This window comes from Dendrobates tinctorius, unplaced genomic scaffold (assembly GCF_039654945.1).
Source record: "Dendrobates tinctorius isolate UK_male_01 unplaced genomic scaffold, ASM3965494v1 ptg000440l, whole genome shotgun sequence".
In the NCBI taxonomy this organism is placed as follows: Eukaryota; Metazoa; Chordata; class Amphibia; order Anura; family Dendrobatidae; genus Dendrobates; species Dendrobates tinctorius.
The window spans coordinates 745,614-764,121 of record NW_027362103.1 but is presented as its reverse complement, the minus strand read 5'-3'; the positions used below and the strand labels follow the sequence as shown (position 1 = coordinate 764,121).

At 53.4% G+C, this 18,508-nt stretch overlaps 1 protein-coding gene across 2 annotated transcripts in view; it reads left to right on the top strand.

The window, feature by feature from the left end:
- LDHD (lactate dehydrogenase D) overlaps positions 1-18,508 on the top strand; it is a 74,052-nt gene that overhangs the window by 35,306 nt on the left and 20,238 nt on the right. For both annotated transcript variants that reach the window (XM_073564254.1, XM_073564255.1), the window contains exons 4-9: positions 2,973-3,114; positions 3,206-3,365; positions 12,320-12,519; positions 15,457-15,585; positions 16,871-16,998; positions 17,118-17,208. In XM_073564254.1, the coding sequence (XP_073420355.1) occupies positions 2,973-3,114; positions 3,206-3,365; positions 12,320-12,519; positions 15,457-15,585; positions 16,871-16,998; positions 17,118-17,208 (850 nt within the window). The remainder of the gene's footprint in view (positions 1-2,972; positions 3,115-3,205; positions 3,366-12,319; positions 12,520-15,456; positions 15,586-16,870; positions 16,999-17,117; positions 17,209-18,508) is intronic.

Below are 18,508 nucleotides of genomic sequence, written 5' to 3'. Positions count from 1 at the left end.
CGCTGCATACACAGCCACATCATACGGGCAGGACGCTGCATACACCTCCACATCATATGGGCAGGACGCTACATACACCTCCACATCATACGGGCAGGACGCTACATATACCTCTACATCATACGGGCAGGACGCTGCATACACCTCCACATCATACGGGCAGGACGCTGCATACACCTCCACATCATACGGGCAGGATGCTACATACTCCTCCACATCATACCGGCAGGACGCTGCATACACCGCCACATCATACGGGCAGGACGCTACATACACCTCCACATACGGGCAGGACGCTACATACTCCTCCACATACGGGCAGGACGCTACATACACCTCTACATCATACGGGCAGGACGCTACATACACCTCCACATCATACCGGCAGGACGCTGCATATACCTCCACATCATACAGGCAGGACGCTGCATACACCTCCACATCATACGGGCAGGACGCTGCATACACCTCCACATCATACGGGCAGGACGCTGCATATACCTCCACATCATACAGGCAGGACGATACATACACCTCCACATCATACAGACAGGACGCTACATACTCCTCCACATCATACAGGCAGGACGCTGCATACACATCATACAGGCAGGACGCTGCATACACCTCCACATCATACGGGCAGGACGCTGCATACACCTCCACATCATACGGGCAGGACGCTGCATATACCTCCACATCATACAGGCAGGACGATACATACACCTCCACATCATACAGACAGGACGCTACATACTCCTCCACATCATACAGGCAGGACGCTGCATACACATCATACAGGCAGGACGCTACATACACCTCCACATCATACAGGCAGGACGCTACATACACCTCCACATCATACAGGCAGGACGCTACATACACCTCCACATCATACAGGCAGGACGCTACATACTCCTCCACATCATACAGGCAGGACGCTGCATACACATCATACAGGCAGGACGCTACATACACCTCCACATCATACAGGCAGGACGCTACATACACCTCCACATCATACAGGCAGGACGCTGCATACACATCATACCGGCAGGACGCTGCATATACCTCCACATCATACAGGCAGGACGCTGCATACACCTCCACATCATACGGGCAGGACGCTGCATACACCTCCACATCATACGGGCAGGACGCTGCATATACCTCCACATCATACAGGCCGGATGCTGCATACACCTCCACATCATACCGGCAGGACGCTGCATATACCTCCACATCATACGGGCAGTACACTGCATACTCCTCCACATCATACACGCTACATACACCTCCACATCATACGGGCAGGACGCTACATACACCTCCACATCATACAGGCAGGACGCTACATACACCTCCACATCATACAGGCAGGACGCTGCATACTCCTCCACATCATACATGCAGGACGCTACATATACCTCCACATCATACAGGCAGGACGCTGCATACTCCTCCACATCATACAGGCAGGACGCTACATACACCTCCACATCATACGGGCAGGACGCTGCATATACCTCCACATCATACGGGCAGGACGCTACATACACCTCCACATCATACGGGCAGGACGCTACATACTCCTCCACATCATACGGGCAGGACGCTACATACACCTCCACATCATACCGGCAGGACGCTGCATATACCTCCACATCATACCGGCAGGACGCTACATATACCTCTACATCATACAGACAGGACGCTACATACACCTCCACATCATACCGGCAGGACGCTGCATACACCTCCACATCATACGGGCAGGACGCTACATACTCCTCCACATCATACGGGCAGGATGCTACATACACCTCCACATCATACCGGCAGGACACTACATACACCTCCACATCATACGGGCAGGACGCTACATACTCCTCCACATCATACGGGCAGGACGCTACATACACATCCACATCATACCGGCAGGACGCTACGTACTCCTCCACTTCATACGGGCAGGACGCTACATACTCCTCCACATCATACGGGCAGGATGCTACATACTCCTCCACTTCATACCGGCAGGATGCTACATACTCCTCCACTTCATACGGGCAGGACGCTACATACTCCTCCACATCATACGGGCAGGACGCTACATGCACCTCCACATCATACGGGCAGGACGCTACATACACCGCCATGTCATACAGGCAGGACGCTACATACTCCTCCACGTCATACGGGCAGGACGCTACATACACCTCCACATCATACGGGCAGGACGCTGCATACACAGCCACATCATACGGGCAGGACGCTACATACTCCTCCACATCATACCGGCAGGACGCTACATACACCTCCACATCATACGGGCAGGACGCTACATACACCTCCACATCATACGGGCAGGACGCAGCATACACCTCCACATCATATGGGCAGGACGCTGCATACACAGCCACATCATACGGGCAGGACGCTGCATACACCTCCACATCATATGGGCAGGACGCTACATACACCTCCACATCATACGGGCAGGACGCTACATATACCTCTACATCATACGGGCAGGACGCTGCATACACCTCCACATCATACGGGCAGGACGCTGCATACACCTCCACATCATACGGGCAGGATGCTACATACTCCTCCACATCATACCGGCAGGACGCTGCATACACCGCCACATCATACGGGCAGGACGCTACATACACCTCCACATACGGGCAGGACGCTACATACTCCTCCACATACGGGCAGGACGCTACATACACCTCTACATCATACGGGCAGGACGCTACATACACCTCTACATCATACGGGCAGGACGCTACATACACCTCTACATCATACGGGCAGGACGCTACATATACCTCTACATCATACGGGCAGGACGCTACATACACCGCCATGTCATACGGGCAGGACGCTACATACTCCTCCACATCATACGGGCAGGACGCTGCGTCCTCTGCTACATTAGACCAGGTTTTGCTCTGTTTCAGGGAGGGGTTTGCTTCAATCTCTCACGAATGGACAGGATCCTTAACCTCAGTGCTGATGATTTCTTTGTGACGGTGGGGCCTGGTGTCACCCGGAAGACCCTGAATTCGTATCTCCGAGACTGTGGTCTGTGGTTCCCTGTAGGTGAGGTCGCTGCTTTCCTTGGTTTTTGTGACTGTGTAGCTAGATGCATCACCTTTCATGTTACAGACAATTGTGTCTTGGGATTCCCTAGATCCAGGAGCTGATGCTTCTCTCTGCGGCATGGCGGCTACCAGTGCATCAGGCACCAATGCAGTGCGTTACGGTACAATGCGTGACAACGTCATCAATTTAGAAGTTGTTCTGCCTGATGGTCATGTACTGAACACAGCGGGAAAGGAGCGAAGTTTCAGGTTTGTTCTATGTGCTGGAGAACATGGGCATGTACCCGATTTACCAAACGGGGGAGTGGCGGGGAGTATATCACCATACTGGCTGAATGAATAAATATTTGAATGAAAAAAAACAATAAAAGTAAACATGTGATATTGCTGCGTCCATAACGACCCGTCCTATTAAACTGTCCATATTAGTTAACCCCTTTTGTGAAAACCATGAAAAGAAAAAACAAGGCAAAAACCAATGCTTTATTATCATACCGCCGAACAAAAAGTGGAATAACACGCGATCAAAAAGACAGATATAAATAAACATGATACCTCTGAAAACGTTATCTTGTCCCGCAAAAAAATGAGCCGCCACACAGCGTCGTCAGCGGAAAAATAAAAATGTTATAGCTCTCAGAATAAAGCGATGCAAAAATAATTACGGTATTTTTTCTATAAAAGTTTTTATTGTATAAAAGCGCCAAAACATAAAAAAAAGATATAAATGAGGTATCGCTGTAACCGTACTGACCCGAAGAATAAAACCTTTTTATCAACTTTACCGCATGCGGAACGGTGTAAACGCACCCCCCCCCCCCAAAAAAAAGAAATTCATGAAACGCTTGTTTTGCTCACTATGTCTCCCAAAAATCGGAATAGAAAGTGATCAAAAAATGTCATGTTCCCAAAAATAAGAGTCAGTGATAAGCGGTCATAGAGGAGCGCTTAGGAAGCCACCCAGGGGCAGACAAGCATGTCAGGTCTCCACTGCAGCTCCAGCCAAAAACCTCCAATGGAGGATAGGAGCAATGAGAAAATGGAAACGGTCTTAGGAGCGCAGGAAAGAGACTCAGACAAGAGACGGGTTTAAACCACAACGCGTTTCGACGGAGGATCCGTCTTCATCAGGTGGAAGTTTATTAATGACATAGGGGATGGGGTATTTAAATGGGAAGCAGCCAATCACAACAGTCAAAACAGTCACATGTTATGATAGTCACATGTTACGACAAGATGACATCATATATTATAAAAAAAAGACATAAAAACAACCTATATAAAACGTGAGATAAAACCGCATGAGGTAAACAAGTTTTAAATGTATAAAATGTGCAAAAAGGAGCAATAAAATAATATAGATAAAAATGAATAAAATTATTAACAGGTTAGTAGACCAGTAAAAACACCAATAAAAAAGCGAGAACCCATATTAATAATAAAAACATGTACAATAGCATCTAAGTAAAATGCACTGATGATAAAAAGGCAAATAAAGTTATCTGGTCACTTTATCAATAGTTAAATTCAGACCTTCAGGGGCAAGTGTGCCAAGCTTGAATATCCAAAAGCTTTCTCTATTGATTAAACTGTTGAAGCGATCAGCCACGGTATCAGGTATGTGGTCAATAATCGTTAGTTTCAAAGTTTTTGGATTTTTTTGATGCACAGTTAAAAAATGTTTAGAAAGGCTGTGCAGGAGAAAGCCATTTTGGATATTCTGTCGATGCTTGTTCAATCTAGCATGCATCGTTTGTATGGTTCCACCTACGTACTGTAGGCCGCAACCACATTCAATCAAGTATACCACAAAAATGGATTGACAGTTAACATGAAAATTAATTTTATATGAGGTACCTGTAGTGTTGGATTTAAATTCATGTACCCCATTTAAAATGGAGGTGGAGCAAAGACATTTGGGGGCTCTACATGCATAGCAACCAGGGTTCAGAGAAATTGGGAGAGAGGATAGGGAGCATTAACTCAAGGTGGTGGTGCTTGGTGCAACAAGGTTCCGTAACGTGCGGTTTCTGCAGAATACCGTTCTAGGTCGGGGGGAATATGCTTGGTCAGAACTAGGTCCCCTTTCAGGATGAACCAGTACTTGGTAAGGAGCTTCTTAATCAACCCATAGGATTGGTTGAAAGTGGTAACGAAACTCCATCTACCTAGATCCGTACCAGAAGAACAAGCGGGTTTATTACTCATAATCTTATACAGTCTTTCTGTGAGAAAGTTTTGGCTCTCTGGAATGCATCTTGGACCAATTTTTTAGGGTACCCTTTCTGCTGAAACCGCTGTTTCAGAACTTTTGCCTCCTCAATGAAGTCAGTATCCTCTGTGCAATTTTTTTCGTATACGCCAATATTGCCCGTATGGAATGTTCTGAATCCACTTGGGTAGATGACCATTGCTGAAACTAAGGTAGCTGTTCACATCTACTTCTTTAAAATGTGTGGTAGTGAAAAACCGTCCCAATTTATCAACATGTACCAACAGTTCCAGGAATTGGATGGACGTAGTGGAAGTTTTAGCTGTAAAGCGGACGCCCCAGGCATTCAAATTTAGATTGCGGATGAATTCCAGAGCTTCCTCCTCTGTGCCAGTCCAGATGATGAACAGATCATCTATAAAGCGTCGATAAAAGGATATTTTGCCCGTTGCCAGGTTGGACTGCGCGATGAAGAGAGATTCAAATGCCTCCATGAAGAGATTTGCATAACTGGGGGCGAATCTCGTCCCCATCGCGCAGCCCTTGACCTGGCGAAAGAAGGAATGTTCAAAAGAAAATACATTATTATTAAGCACAAAATGAATAGCATTTTTTTTTTATAATATATGATGTCATCTTGTCGTAACATGTGACTATCATAACCTGTGACTGTTTTGACTGTTGTGATTGGCTGCCTCCCATTTAAATACCCCATCCCCTATGTCATTAATAAACTTCCACCTGATGAAGACGGATCCTCCGTCGAAACACGTTGTGGTTTAACCCCATCTCTTGTCTGAGTCTCTTTCCTGAGCTCCGTTTGCATTTTCTCATTGCTCCTATGTTCCCGAAAACGGCACCAATACAAACATCAACTCGTCACGCAAAAAACAAGACCTCACATGACTCGGTGGGTCAAAATATGGAAAAATTATAGCTCTCAACATGTGGTGATGCAAAAACTAATTTTTGCAATAAAAAGCGTCTTTTAGCGTGCGACAGCTGCCAAACCTAAAAACATACCGTAAGTTTTCAACCTGGACGGTGCCAAGAATCGACCGTCCACCCTGAGAACCACTGGTGAATGAGTTGCTGGGAACGCAGCGTCAGTAACCATGGGTGAGGTCATAGAGGCTACCTCCGGTCACTGGGTTCCGTTGCCAGCCGGTCTGAGCTGCGGTGAGATCCCTGCTAGCACCATGAGCGCTCACTGTGCTAGCGGGGGTCTCACTGAAGTCACCACTGTTACATCCGGTCACTGGGCTCTGTTCCCAGCTGGGCTGAGCTGCGGTGAGATCCAGGGTCACTTGTAAAATTCACATACCAGGAAACAGTAGATTAGTTCCATAAGAGGGCTAGATAAGTTCCTTGGGGGGGTCTGGTTTCCAAAATGGTGTCACTTGTGGGGGGTTTCCACTGTTTAGGCACATCAGGGGCTCTCCAAACGCGACATGACCCCCGCAGACTATTCCATCAAACTCTACACTCCAAACATCACTACTTCCCTTCTGAGCTCTGCAGTTTTCTCCCACCAGCGTACTCAGGCCAAATTGGACAACAACGTTTGGGGTCCAATTTCTTCTGTTACCCTTGGGAAAATAAAAATTGGGGGTGAAAAGATCATTTTTGTGGAAAATATGATTTTTTAATTTTACGGCTCTACATTATAACCTTCTGTGAAGCCCTTGGGGGTTCAAAGTGCTCACCACACATTTAGATAAGTTCCTTGGGGGGGGTCTAGTTTCCAAAATGGGGTCACTTGTGGGGGTTTCCACTGTTTAGGCACATCAGGGGCTCTGCAAACGTAACATGGCGTCAGCTCTCGATTCCTGCCAATTTCACATTCACAACCTCAAATGGTGCTCCTTCCCTTCTGAGCACTGCCGTGCGCCTAAAGATTGGTCTTCCTCCACACATGGGGTATTGGTGTACTCAGGAGAAATTGCACAACAAATATTGTGGCTCATTTTCTCCTGATACCCTTGACAAAATCAAAAAAATTGTGAACAAAAATAAATTTTGAGGAAAAAAAGTTAAATGTTCATTTTTTCCTTCCACATTGCTTCAATTCTTGTGAAGCCCCTGAAGGGTTAATAAACTTCTTGAATGTGGCTTTTAACACCTTGAGGGGTGCAGTTTTTAGAATGATGTCACTTTTGGGTGTTCTCTGCCATATTGACCCCTCAAAGTGACTTCCAATGTGAGGTGGTCCCTAAAAAATGGTTTTGTAAATTTTCTTGTAAAAATGAGAAATCGCTGGTCAAATTTTAACCCTTATAACTTCCTAATGAAAAAAAATGTTGGTTCCAAAATTGTGCTGATGTAAAGTAAACGTGTGGGAAATGTTACTTATTCACTATTTTTTTGTGTCATATCTCTGTGATTTAAAGGCATAAAAATTAAGTTTGAAAATTGCAAAATTTTAAAAATTTCCGCCATATTTCCGTTTTTTTCCTAAATAAAAGCAAGTTATATCAATGAAATTTTACCACTAACATGAAGTACAATATGTCGCGAAAAAAGTCTCTGAATCACCAGGATCCGTGGAAGCGTTCCAGAGTTAGAAGCACATAGTGACAGTGGTCTGATTTCAAAATTCAGGTCTGGTCTTTAACCTACAAAATGGCTTGGTCGTTAAGGGGTTAAAAATGTCTCATTTATGATCGGTATCCCCAGTTACTATGACGTTGTCCCAGTCTACACAATTAAGCTCTTCCCTTAATGTTTCTAAATCAGCTTTCCTAAAGCTCCAGGTTTTGGCATTTCCCGTTTTGAATGTCTGATTGAAAATGACATTGAAACTTACCATGTTATGGTCACTCCTTCCCAAATGCTCCCTGACCTGTAGATCTGAGGCTGTATCTGGTCTATGTGAAAGGGCCAGATCCAGCAGATTACCTCCCCTGGTCTATGTGAAAGGGCCAGATCCAGCAGATTACCTCCCCTGGTCTATGTGACAGAACCAGATCCAGCAGATTACCTCCCCTGGTCTATGTGACAGGGCCAGATCCAGCAGATTACCTCCCCTGGTCTATGTGACAGGGCCAGATCCAGCAGATTACCTCCCCTGGTCTATGTGGCAGGGCCAGATCCAGCAAATTACCTCCCCTGGTCTATGTGAAAGGGCCATATCCAGCAGATTACCTCCCCTGGTCTATGTGAAAGGGCCAGATCCAGCAGATTACCTCACCTGGTCTATGTGAAAGGGCCAGATCCAGCAGATTACCTCCCCTGGTCTATGTGAAAGGGCCAGATCCAGCAGATTACCTCCCCTGGTCTATGTGACAGGACCAGATTTAGCAGATTACCTCCCCTGGTCTATGTGAAAGGGCCAGATCCAGCAAATTACCTCCCCTGGTCTATGTGAAAGGGCCAGATCCAGCAGATTACCTCCCCTGGTCTATGTGACAGGACCAGATTTAGCAGATTACCTCCCCTGGTCTATGTGAAAGGGCCAGATCCAGCAAATTACCTCCCCTGGTCTATGTGACAGGACCAGATTTAGCAGATTACCTCCCCTGGTCTATGTGAAAGGGCCAGATCCAGCAAATTACCTCCCCTGGTCTATGTGAAAGGGCCAGATCCAGCAGATTACCTCCCCTGGTCTATGTGAAAGGGCCAGATCCAGCAGATTACCTCCCCTGGTCTATGTGACAGGACCAGATTTAGCAGATTACCTCCCCTGGTCTATGTGACAGGACCAGATTTAGCAGATTACATCCCCTGGTCTATGTGACAGGACCAGATTTAGCAGATTACCTCCCCTGGTCTATGTGACAGGACCAGATTTAGCAGATTACCTCCCCTGGTCTATGTGACAGGACCAGATTTAGCAGATTACCTCCCCTGGTCTATGTGACAGGACCAGATTTAGCAGATTACATCCCCTGGTCTATGTGACAGGACCAGATTTAGCAGATTACCTCCCCTGGTCTATGTGACAGGACCAGATTTAGCAGATTACCTCCCCTGGTCTATGTGACAGGACCAGATTTAGCAGATTACATCCCCTGGTCTATGTGACAGGACCAGATTTAGCAGATTACCTCCCCTGGTCTATGTGAAAGGGCCAGATCCAGCAAATTACCTCCCCTGGTCTATGTGAAAGGGCCAGATCCAGCAGATTACCTCCCCTGGTCTATGTGAAAGGGCCAGATCCAGCAGATTACCTCCCCTGGTCTATGTGACAGGGCCAGATCCAGCAGATTACCTCCCCTGGTCTATGTGAAAGGGCCAGATCCAGCAGATTACCTCCCCTGGTCTATGTGAAAGGGCCAGATCCAGCAGATTACCTCCCCTGGTCTATGTGACAGGACCAGATTTAGCAGATTACCTCCCCTGGTCTATGTGACAGGACCAGATTTAGCAGATTACCTCCCCTGGTCTATGTGACAGGACCAGATTTAGCAGATTACCTCCCCTGGTCTATGTGAAAGGGCCAGATCCAGCAGATTACCTCCCCTGGTCTATGTGACAGGACCAGATTTAGCAGATTACATCCCCTGGTCTATGTGACAGGACCAGATTTAGCAGATTACCTCCCCTGGTCTATGTGACAGGACCAGATTTAGCAGATTACCTCCCCTGGTCTATGTGACAGGACCAGATTTAGCAGATTACATCCCCTGGTCTATGTGACAGGACCAGATTTAGCAGATTACCTCCCCTGGTCTATGTGACAGGACCAGATTTAGCAGATTGCCTCCCCTGGTCTATGTGACAGGGCCAGATCCAGCAGATTACCTCCCCTGGTCTATGTGACAGGGCCAGATCCAGGAGATTACCTCCCCTGGTCTGTTCATCTATCAGCTGAGAGAAGTAATTGTCCTGTACTGTAGATTAGAACTTGTAGCACAAGCATTCCTATGGGCTGCAAATGTGTCAGGTGTCACACACAGCTCTGCAGTGAGATCAGGAGAGCAGGGAGCGGCCATCACACACAGCTCTGCAGTGAGATCAGGAGAGCGGCCATCACACACAGCTCTGCAGTGAGATCAGGAGAGCGGCCATCACACACAGCTCTGCAGTGAGATCAGGAGAGCGGCCATCACACACAGCTCTGCAGTGAGATCAGGAGAGCGGCCATCACACACAGCTCTGCAGTGAGATCAGGAGAGCGGCCATCACACACAGCTCTGCAGTGAGATCAGGAGAGCGGCCATCACACACAGCTCTGCAGTGAGATCAAGAGAGCAGGGAGCGGCTATCACACACAGCTCTGCAGTGAGATCAAGAGAGCAGGGAGCGGCCATCACACACTGCTCTGCAGTGAGATCAGGAGAGCAGGGAGCGGCCATCACACACAGCTCTGCAGTGAGATCAAGAGAGCAGGGAGCGGCTATCACACACAGCTCTGCAGTGAGATCAGGAGAGCAGGGAGCGGCCATCACACACAGCTCTGCAGTGACCAGTGAGATCAGGAGAGCAGGGAGCGGCCATCACACACAGCTCTGCAGTGAGATCAGGAGAGCAGGGAGCGGCCATCACGCACAGCTCTGCAGTGAGATCAGGAGAGCGGCCATCACACACAGCTCTGCAGTGAGATCAGGAGAGCAGGGAGCGGCCATCACACACAGCTCTGCAGTGAGATCAGGAGAGCAGGGAGCGGCCATCACACACAGCTCTGCAGTGAGATCAGGAGAGCAGGGAGCGGCCATCACGCACAGCTCTGCAGTGAGATCAGGAGAGCAGGGAGCGGCCATCACGCACAGCTCTGCAGTGAGATCAGGAGCAGAGAGCGGCCATAACACACAGCTCTGCAGTGAGATCAGGCAAGCAGAAAAGGGCCATCATACACAGCTCTGCTGTGAGGTCAGAAGGGCAGAGAGCGGCCATCATACACAGCTCTCCAGTGAGATCAGGAGAGAAGAGAGCGGCCATCACACACAGCTCTGCTGTGAGGTCAGAAGGGCAGAGAGCGGCCATCACACACAGCTCTCCAGTGAGATCAGGAGAGAAGAGAGCGGCCATCACACACAGCTCTCCAGTGAGATCAGGAGAGAAGAGAGCGGCCATCACACACAGCTCTCCAGTGAGATCAGGAGAGCAGAGTGCGGCCATCACACACAGCTCTCCAGTGAAATCAGGAGAGCAGAGAGCGGCCATCACACACAGCTCTCCAGTGAGATCAGGAGAGAAGAGAGCGGCCATCACACACAGCTCTCGAATGAGATCAGGAGAGAAGAGAGCGGCCATCACACACAGCTCTGCAGTTAGATCAGGAGAGCAGAGAGCGGCCATCACACACAGCTCTGCAGTGACCAGTGAGATCAGGAGAGCAGAGAGCGGCCATCACACACAGCTCTGCAGTGACCAGTGAGATCAGGAGAGCAGAGAGCGGCCATCACACACAGCTCTGCAGTGACCAGTGAGATCAGGAGAGAAGAGAGCGGCCATCACACACAGCTCTCGAATGAGATCAGGAGAGAAGAGAGCGGCCATCACACACAGCTCTGCAGTGAGATCAGGAGAGCAGAGAGCGGCCATCACACACAGCTCTGCAGTGACCAGTGAGATCAGGAGAGCAGAGAGCGGCCATCACACACAGCTCTGCAGTGAGATCAGGAGAGCAGAGAGCGGCCATCACACACAGCTCTGCAGTGACCAGTGAGATCAGGAGAGCAGAGAGCGGCCATCACACACAGCTCTGCAGTGAGATCAGGAGAGCAGAGAGCGGCCATCACACACAGCTCTGCAGTGAGATCAGGAGAGCAGAGAGCGGCCATTACATTAAGCTCTGCAGAGAGCGACCATCAGAGTATTAACGTCACACACTAAACCACAGCTGGAAATGAGCGGCTTCTGTTCTGAAAAGGATTTATGTTGCTGATTTTCACCACCATCGGTAAAATGAGTGATAAATCCGCAGAACATCCCAAACTGGTGTCAGACTCGTAATCTGATGTTTCCGTGTTATTGCAGAAACTATTAGAGACCCCGGTAAGTCATTTAGCACAGCACCGTGTACCTAACGCTTTCCACATTGCTGCAGGAAGACGGCGGCTGGATACAACCTGACCAGCCTATTCGTGGGCTCAGAGGGAACGTTGGGAATTATAACTGAAGCCACGCTGCGCTTGTACGGCGTGCCAGAGGCCACTGCGTGCGCGGTGTGCGCCTTCCCCAGCGTGCAGGCTGCGGTGGACAGCACGGTCCAGATCCTACAGAATGGAATCCCCATCGCCAGGATTGGTGAGTGGTCCCTAGGTGGAGACTCCAAAAGCCACAGCTCATGACTTCCCCTGAGGTTCGGTCAGAGACCATGGTATCGCCTCCTACGTCTGTGACCCCCCCCCCCGCCTCCTACGTCTGTGACCCCCCCCGCCTCCTACGTTGGTGACCCCCCCCCCGCCACCTACGTCTGTGACCTCCCTCCCGCCACCTACGTCTGTGACCTCCCTCCCGCCACCTACGTCTGTGAACCCCCCCGCCACCTACGTCTGTGAACCCCCCCGCCACCTACGTCTGTGGCTCCCCCGCCTCCCACGTCTGTGGCTCCCCCGCCTCCCACGTCTGTGGCTCCCCCGCCTCCCACGTCTGTGGCTCCCCCGCCTCCCACGTCTGTGGCTCCCCCGCCTCCCACGTCTGTGGCTCCCCCGCCTCCCACGTCTGTGGCTCCCCCGCCTCCTACGTCTGTGGCTCCCCCGCCTCCTACGTCTGTGGCTCCCCCGCCTCCCACGTCTGTGGCTCCCCCGCCTCCTACGTCTGTGGCTCCCCCGCCTCCTACGTCTGTGGCTCCCCCGCCTCCTACGTCTGTGGCTCCCCCGCCTCCTACGTCTGTGGCTCCCCCGCCTCCTACGTCTGTGGCTCCCCCGCCTCCTACGTCTGTGGCTCCCCCGCCTCCTACGTCTGTGTCTGTGAACCCCCCCCCCCGCCACCTATGTCTGTGAACCCCCCCGCCACCTACGTCTGTGAACCGCCTCCCACGTCTGTGGCTCCCCCGCCTCCTACGTCTGTGGCTCCCCCGCCTCCTACGTCTGTGGCTCCCCCGCCTCCTACGTCTGTGGCTCCCCCGCCTCCTACGTCTGTGGCTCCCCCGCCTCCTACGTCTGTGGCTCCCCCGCCTCCTACGTCTGTGTCTGTGAACCCTCCCTCCGCCACCTACGTCTGTGAACCCTCCCTCCGCCACCTACGTCTGTGAACCCCCCCCGCCACCTACGTCTGTGAACCCCCCCCCGCATCCCACGTCTGTGGCTCCCCCGCCTCCCACGTCTGTGGCTCCCCCGCCTCCCACGTCTGTGGCTCCCCCGCCTCCCACGTCTGTGGCTCCCCCGCCTCCTACGTCTGTGGCTCCCCCGCCTCCTACGTCTGTGGCTCCCCCGCCTCCTACGTCTGTGGCTCCCCCGCCTCCTACGTCTGTGGCTCCCCCGCCTCCTACGTCTGTGGCTCCCCCGCCTCCTACGTCTGTGGCTCCCCCGCCTCCTACGTCTGTGGCTCCCCCGCCTCCTACGTCTGTGGCTCCCCCGCCTCCTACGTCTGTGAACCCCCCCCCGCCACCTACGTCTGTGAACCCCCCCCCCCCGCCTCCCACGTCTGTGGCTCCCCCGCCTCCCACGTCTGTGGCTCCCCCGCCTCCCACGTCTGTGGCTCCCCCGCCTCCCACGTCTGTGGCTCCCCCGCCTCCCACGTCTGTGGCTCCCCCGCCTCCTACGTCTGTGTCTGTGAACCCCCCCGCCACCTACGTCTGTGAACCCCCCCGCCACCTACGTCTGTGAACCCCCCCGCCACCTACGTCTGTGAAGCCCCCCGCCACCTACGTCTGTGAACCCCCCCGCCACCTACGTCTGTGAACCCCCCCGCCACCTACGTCTGTGAACCCCCCCGCCACCTACGTCTGTGAACCACCCCACCACCTACGTCTGTGAACCCCCCCCGCCACCTACGTCTGTGACCCCCCCCCGCCACCTACGTCTGTGAATCCCCCCCGCCACCTACGTCTGTGAATCCCCCCCGCCACCTACGTCTGTGAGCTCCCCCGCCTCCCACGTCTGTGGCTCCCCCGCCTCCCACGTCTGTGGCTCCCCCGCCTCCCACGTCTGTGGCTCCCCCGCCTCCCACGTCTGTAGCTCCCCCGCCTCCCACGTCTGTGGCTCCCCCGCCTCCCACGTCTGTGGCTCCGCCGCCTCCCACGTCTGTGGCTCCCCCGCCTCCTACATCTGTGTCTGTGAACCCCCCCCCGCCACCTACGTCTGTGAACCCCCCCCCGCCACCTACGTCTGTGAACCCCCCCCCGCCACCTACGTCTGTGAACCCCCCCCCCCCGCCACCTACGTCTGTGAGCTCCCCCGCCACCTACGTCTGTGAGCTCCCCCGCCTCCCACGTCTGTGGCTCCCCCGCCTCCCACGTCGGTGGCTCCCCCGCCTCCCACGTCTGTGGCTCCCCCGCCTCCCACGTCTGGCTCCCCCGCCTCCCACGTCTGTGGCTCCCCCGCCTCCCACGTCTGTGACCTCCCCCCCGCCACCTACGTCTGTGGCTCCCCCGCCTCCTACGTCTGTGTCTGTGAACCCCCCCCCGCCACCTACGTCTGTGAACCCCCCAGCCACCTACGTCTGTGAACCCCCCCGCCACCTACGTCTGTGACCCCCCCCGCCACCTACGTCTGTGAACCCCGCCGCCACCTACGTCTGTGAACCCCGCCGCCACCTACGTCTGTGAACCCCGCCGCCACCTACGTCTGTGAACCCCGCCGCCACCTACGTCTGTGAACCCCGCCGCCACCTACGTCTGTGAACCCCGCCGCCACCTACGTCTGTGAACCCCCCCCGCATCTACATCTGTGACCCCCCCCGCCACCTACGTCTGTGACCCCCCCCGCCACCTACGTCTGTGACCCCCCCCCGCCACCTACGTCTGTGACCCCCCCGCCACCTACGTCTGTGACCCCCCCGCCACCTACGTCTGTGAACCCCGCCGCCATCTACGTCTGTGAACCCCCCCGCATCTACGTCTGTGGCTCCCCCGCCACCTACGTCTGTGGCTCCCCCGCCTCCCACGTCTGTGGCTCCCCCGCCTCCCACGTCTGTGGCTTCCCCGCCTCCCACGTCTGTGACCTCCCCCCCCGCCACCTACGTCTGTGGCTCCCCTGCCTCCTACGTCTGTGACCCTTCGTCTCCTATGTCTGTCCGCAGAGTTCTTAGATGACGTCATGATTGATGCCTGCAATAGATTTAATGACCTGAGTTTTCCTGCACTTCCCACTCTGTTTCTGGAGTTCCACGGTACCGAGTCTGGAGTCAAGGAGCAAGTGCAACAGACAGGTTTGAATCGCACCTCTAATGTAACCACACGCTCCCCCTTACCCGCACTACATACATGGTTCTGTGCCCAACCTGAACTACACTGCAGACACGGCTCTGCGATCCTCGCTCCTTATACAGTGCTATACTTCCCCTTGCCCCTTATACTGTGCTGCACTCCCCTTGCCCCTTATACTGTGCTGCGCTCCCCTTGCCCCTTATACTGTGCTGCGCTCCCCTTGCCCCTTATACTGTGCTGCGCTCCCCTTGCCCCTTATACGGTGGTGCGCTCCCCTTGCCCCTTATACGGTGCTGCACTCCCCCTCGCCCCTTATACGGTGCCGCGCTCCCCCTCGCCCCTTATACGGTGCCGCGCTCCCCCTCGCCCCTTATATGGTACTGCGCTCCCCCTCGCCCCTTATATGGTACTGCGCTCCCCCTCGCCCCTTATTCAGTACTGCGCTCCCCCTCGCCCCTGATACGGTACTGCGCTCCCCTTGCCCCTTATTCGGTGCTGCGCTCCCCCTCGCCCCTTATACGGTACTGCGCTCCCCCTCGCTTCTTATACGGTGCTGCGCTCCCCCTCGCTTCTTATACGGTGCTGCGCTCCCCCTCGCCCCTTATACGGTGCTGCGCTCCCCCTCGCCCCTTATACGGTACTGCGCTCCCCCTCGCCCCTTATTCTGTACTGCGCTCCCCCTCGCCCCTTATTCTGTACTGCGCTCCCCCTCGCCCCTTATACGGTACTGCGCTCCCCCTCGCCCCTTATTCGGTGCTGCGCTCCCCCTCGCCCCTTATTCGGTGCTGCGCTCCCCCTCGCCCCTTATTCGGAGCTGCGCTCCCCCTCGCCCCTTATTCGGAGCTGCGCTCCCCCTCGCCCCTTATACGGTACTGCGCTCCCCCTCGCCCCTTATTCGGTACTGCGCTCCCCCTCGCCCCTTATACAGTGCCACGCTCCCCCTTGCCCCTTATTCGGTGCCACGCTCCCCCTTGCCCCTTATTCGGTGCCACGCTCCCCCTTGCCCCTTATTCGGTGCCGCGCTCCCCCTTGCCCCTTATTCGGTGCCGCGCTCCCCCTTGCCCCTTATACGGCGCCGCGCTCCCCCTCGCCCCTTATACGGTGCCGCGCTCTCCTCGCCCCTTATACGGTGCCGCGCTCTCCCCTTATACGGTGCCGCGCTCCCCCTCTCCCCTTATACGGTGCCGCGCTCCCCCTCGCCTCTTATACGGTGCCGCGCTCCCCCTCGCCTCTTATACGGTGCCGCGCTCCCCCTCGCCCCTTATACGGTGCTGTGCTCCATTGCAGAGCAAATAACACGACAGAATGGAGGATCTGACTTTAATTGGGCAAGAGACCAGAAGGAGAGTACCAAGCTGTGGACCGCTAGGCACAATGCATGGTACGCGGCGCTGGCTCTGCGTCCGGGGTGCAGGGTGAGTTATTTCATGCTCGTGCATAATACCGTATGTGCACCTTCATATTACTGCCGGGGTCTTCGCACCCGTAGCGCCCTGATGGACGGACATTTCTAGGTTCTCCTTTTTTGTTTCAGGGATATTCAACTGATGTGTGTGTTCCTGTATCGAAACTGCCCCAAATCATAGTGGAGACCAAGGAAGACCTTCTGACATCTCGCCTCACAGGTGCATCATCCAGACACATCCCATGACTATCACACATCATAAAACATACACACGTCACACATAGACAGTGCAGGCGGATCCCTCATATAGAACACAAGCATAAAATCACACAGCAGACATTATACAGTGACAAAACACGTCATGTACAACATGGCACGCGGGGAGGGTAGTGTGAAGGGTGCAGAATGATGGAGGCGTGCAGGGAGGGTAGTGTGGAGGGTGCAGCATGATGGAGGTGTGTGGGGAGGAGGATAGTGTGGATAGGGTGCAGATGATGGAGGCATGTTGTAGGGAGGAGGATAGTGTGGAAGGTGTAGATGATGGAGGCATGTTGTGGGGAGGGTAGTGTTGAAGGTGCAGCATGATGGAGGCATGTTGTGGGGAGGATAGTGTAGCGGGTGCAGATGGAGGTGTGTGGGGAGGATAGTGTGGAGGGTGCAGGTAATGGAGGCATGTGAGGAGGTTAGTGTGGCAGGTGTAGATGATTGAGACATGTTGTGAGCAGGATAGTGTGGAGGGTGCAGATGATGGAGGCATGCAGGGAGGGTAGTGTGGAGGGTGCAGCATGATGGAGGCGTGTGGGGAGGAGGATAGTGTGGATAGTGTGCAGGGTGCAGATGATGGAGGCATGTTGTAGGGAGGAGGATAGTGTGGAAGGTGCAGATGATGGAGGCATATTGTGGGGAGGGTATTCTGGAGGGTGCAGTATGATGGAGGCATGTTGTGAGAAGGATAGTGTGGAGGGTGCAGATGATGGAGGCGTGTTGTGGGGAGGATAGTGTGGCGAGTGCAGATGATGGAGGCATGTTGTGGGGAGGATAGTGTGGAGGGTGCAGATGATGGAGGCATGTTCTGGGGAGGATAGTGTGGAGGGTGCAGATGATGGAGGCATGTTCTTGGGAGGATAGTTGGAGGGTGCAGATGATGGAGGTGTGTGGGGAGGATAGTGTGGAGGGTGCAGATGATGGAGGCATGTTGTGGGTAGGATAGTGTGGCGGGTGCAGATGATGGAGGCATGTTGTGGGGAGGATAGTGTGGCGAGTGCAGATGATGGAGGCATGTTGTGGGGAGGATAGTGTGGAGGGTGCAGATGATGGAGGCATGTTCTGGGGAGGATAGTGTGGAGGGTGCAGATGATGGAGGCATGTTCTTTGGAGGATAGTTGGAGGGTGCAGATGATGGAGGTGTGTGGGGAGGATAGTGTGGAGGGTGCAGATGATGGAGGCATGTTGTGAGGAAGATAGTGTGGAGGGTGCAGATAATGGTGGCATGTTGTGAGGAGGATAGTGTGGAGGGTGCA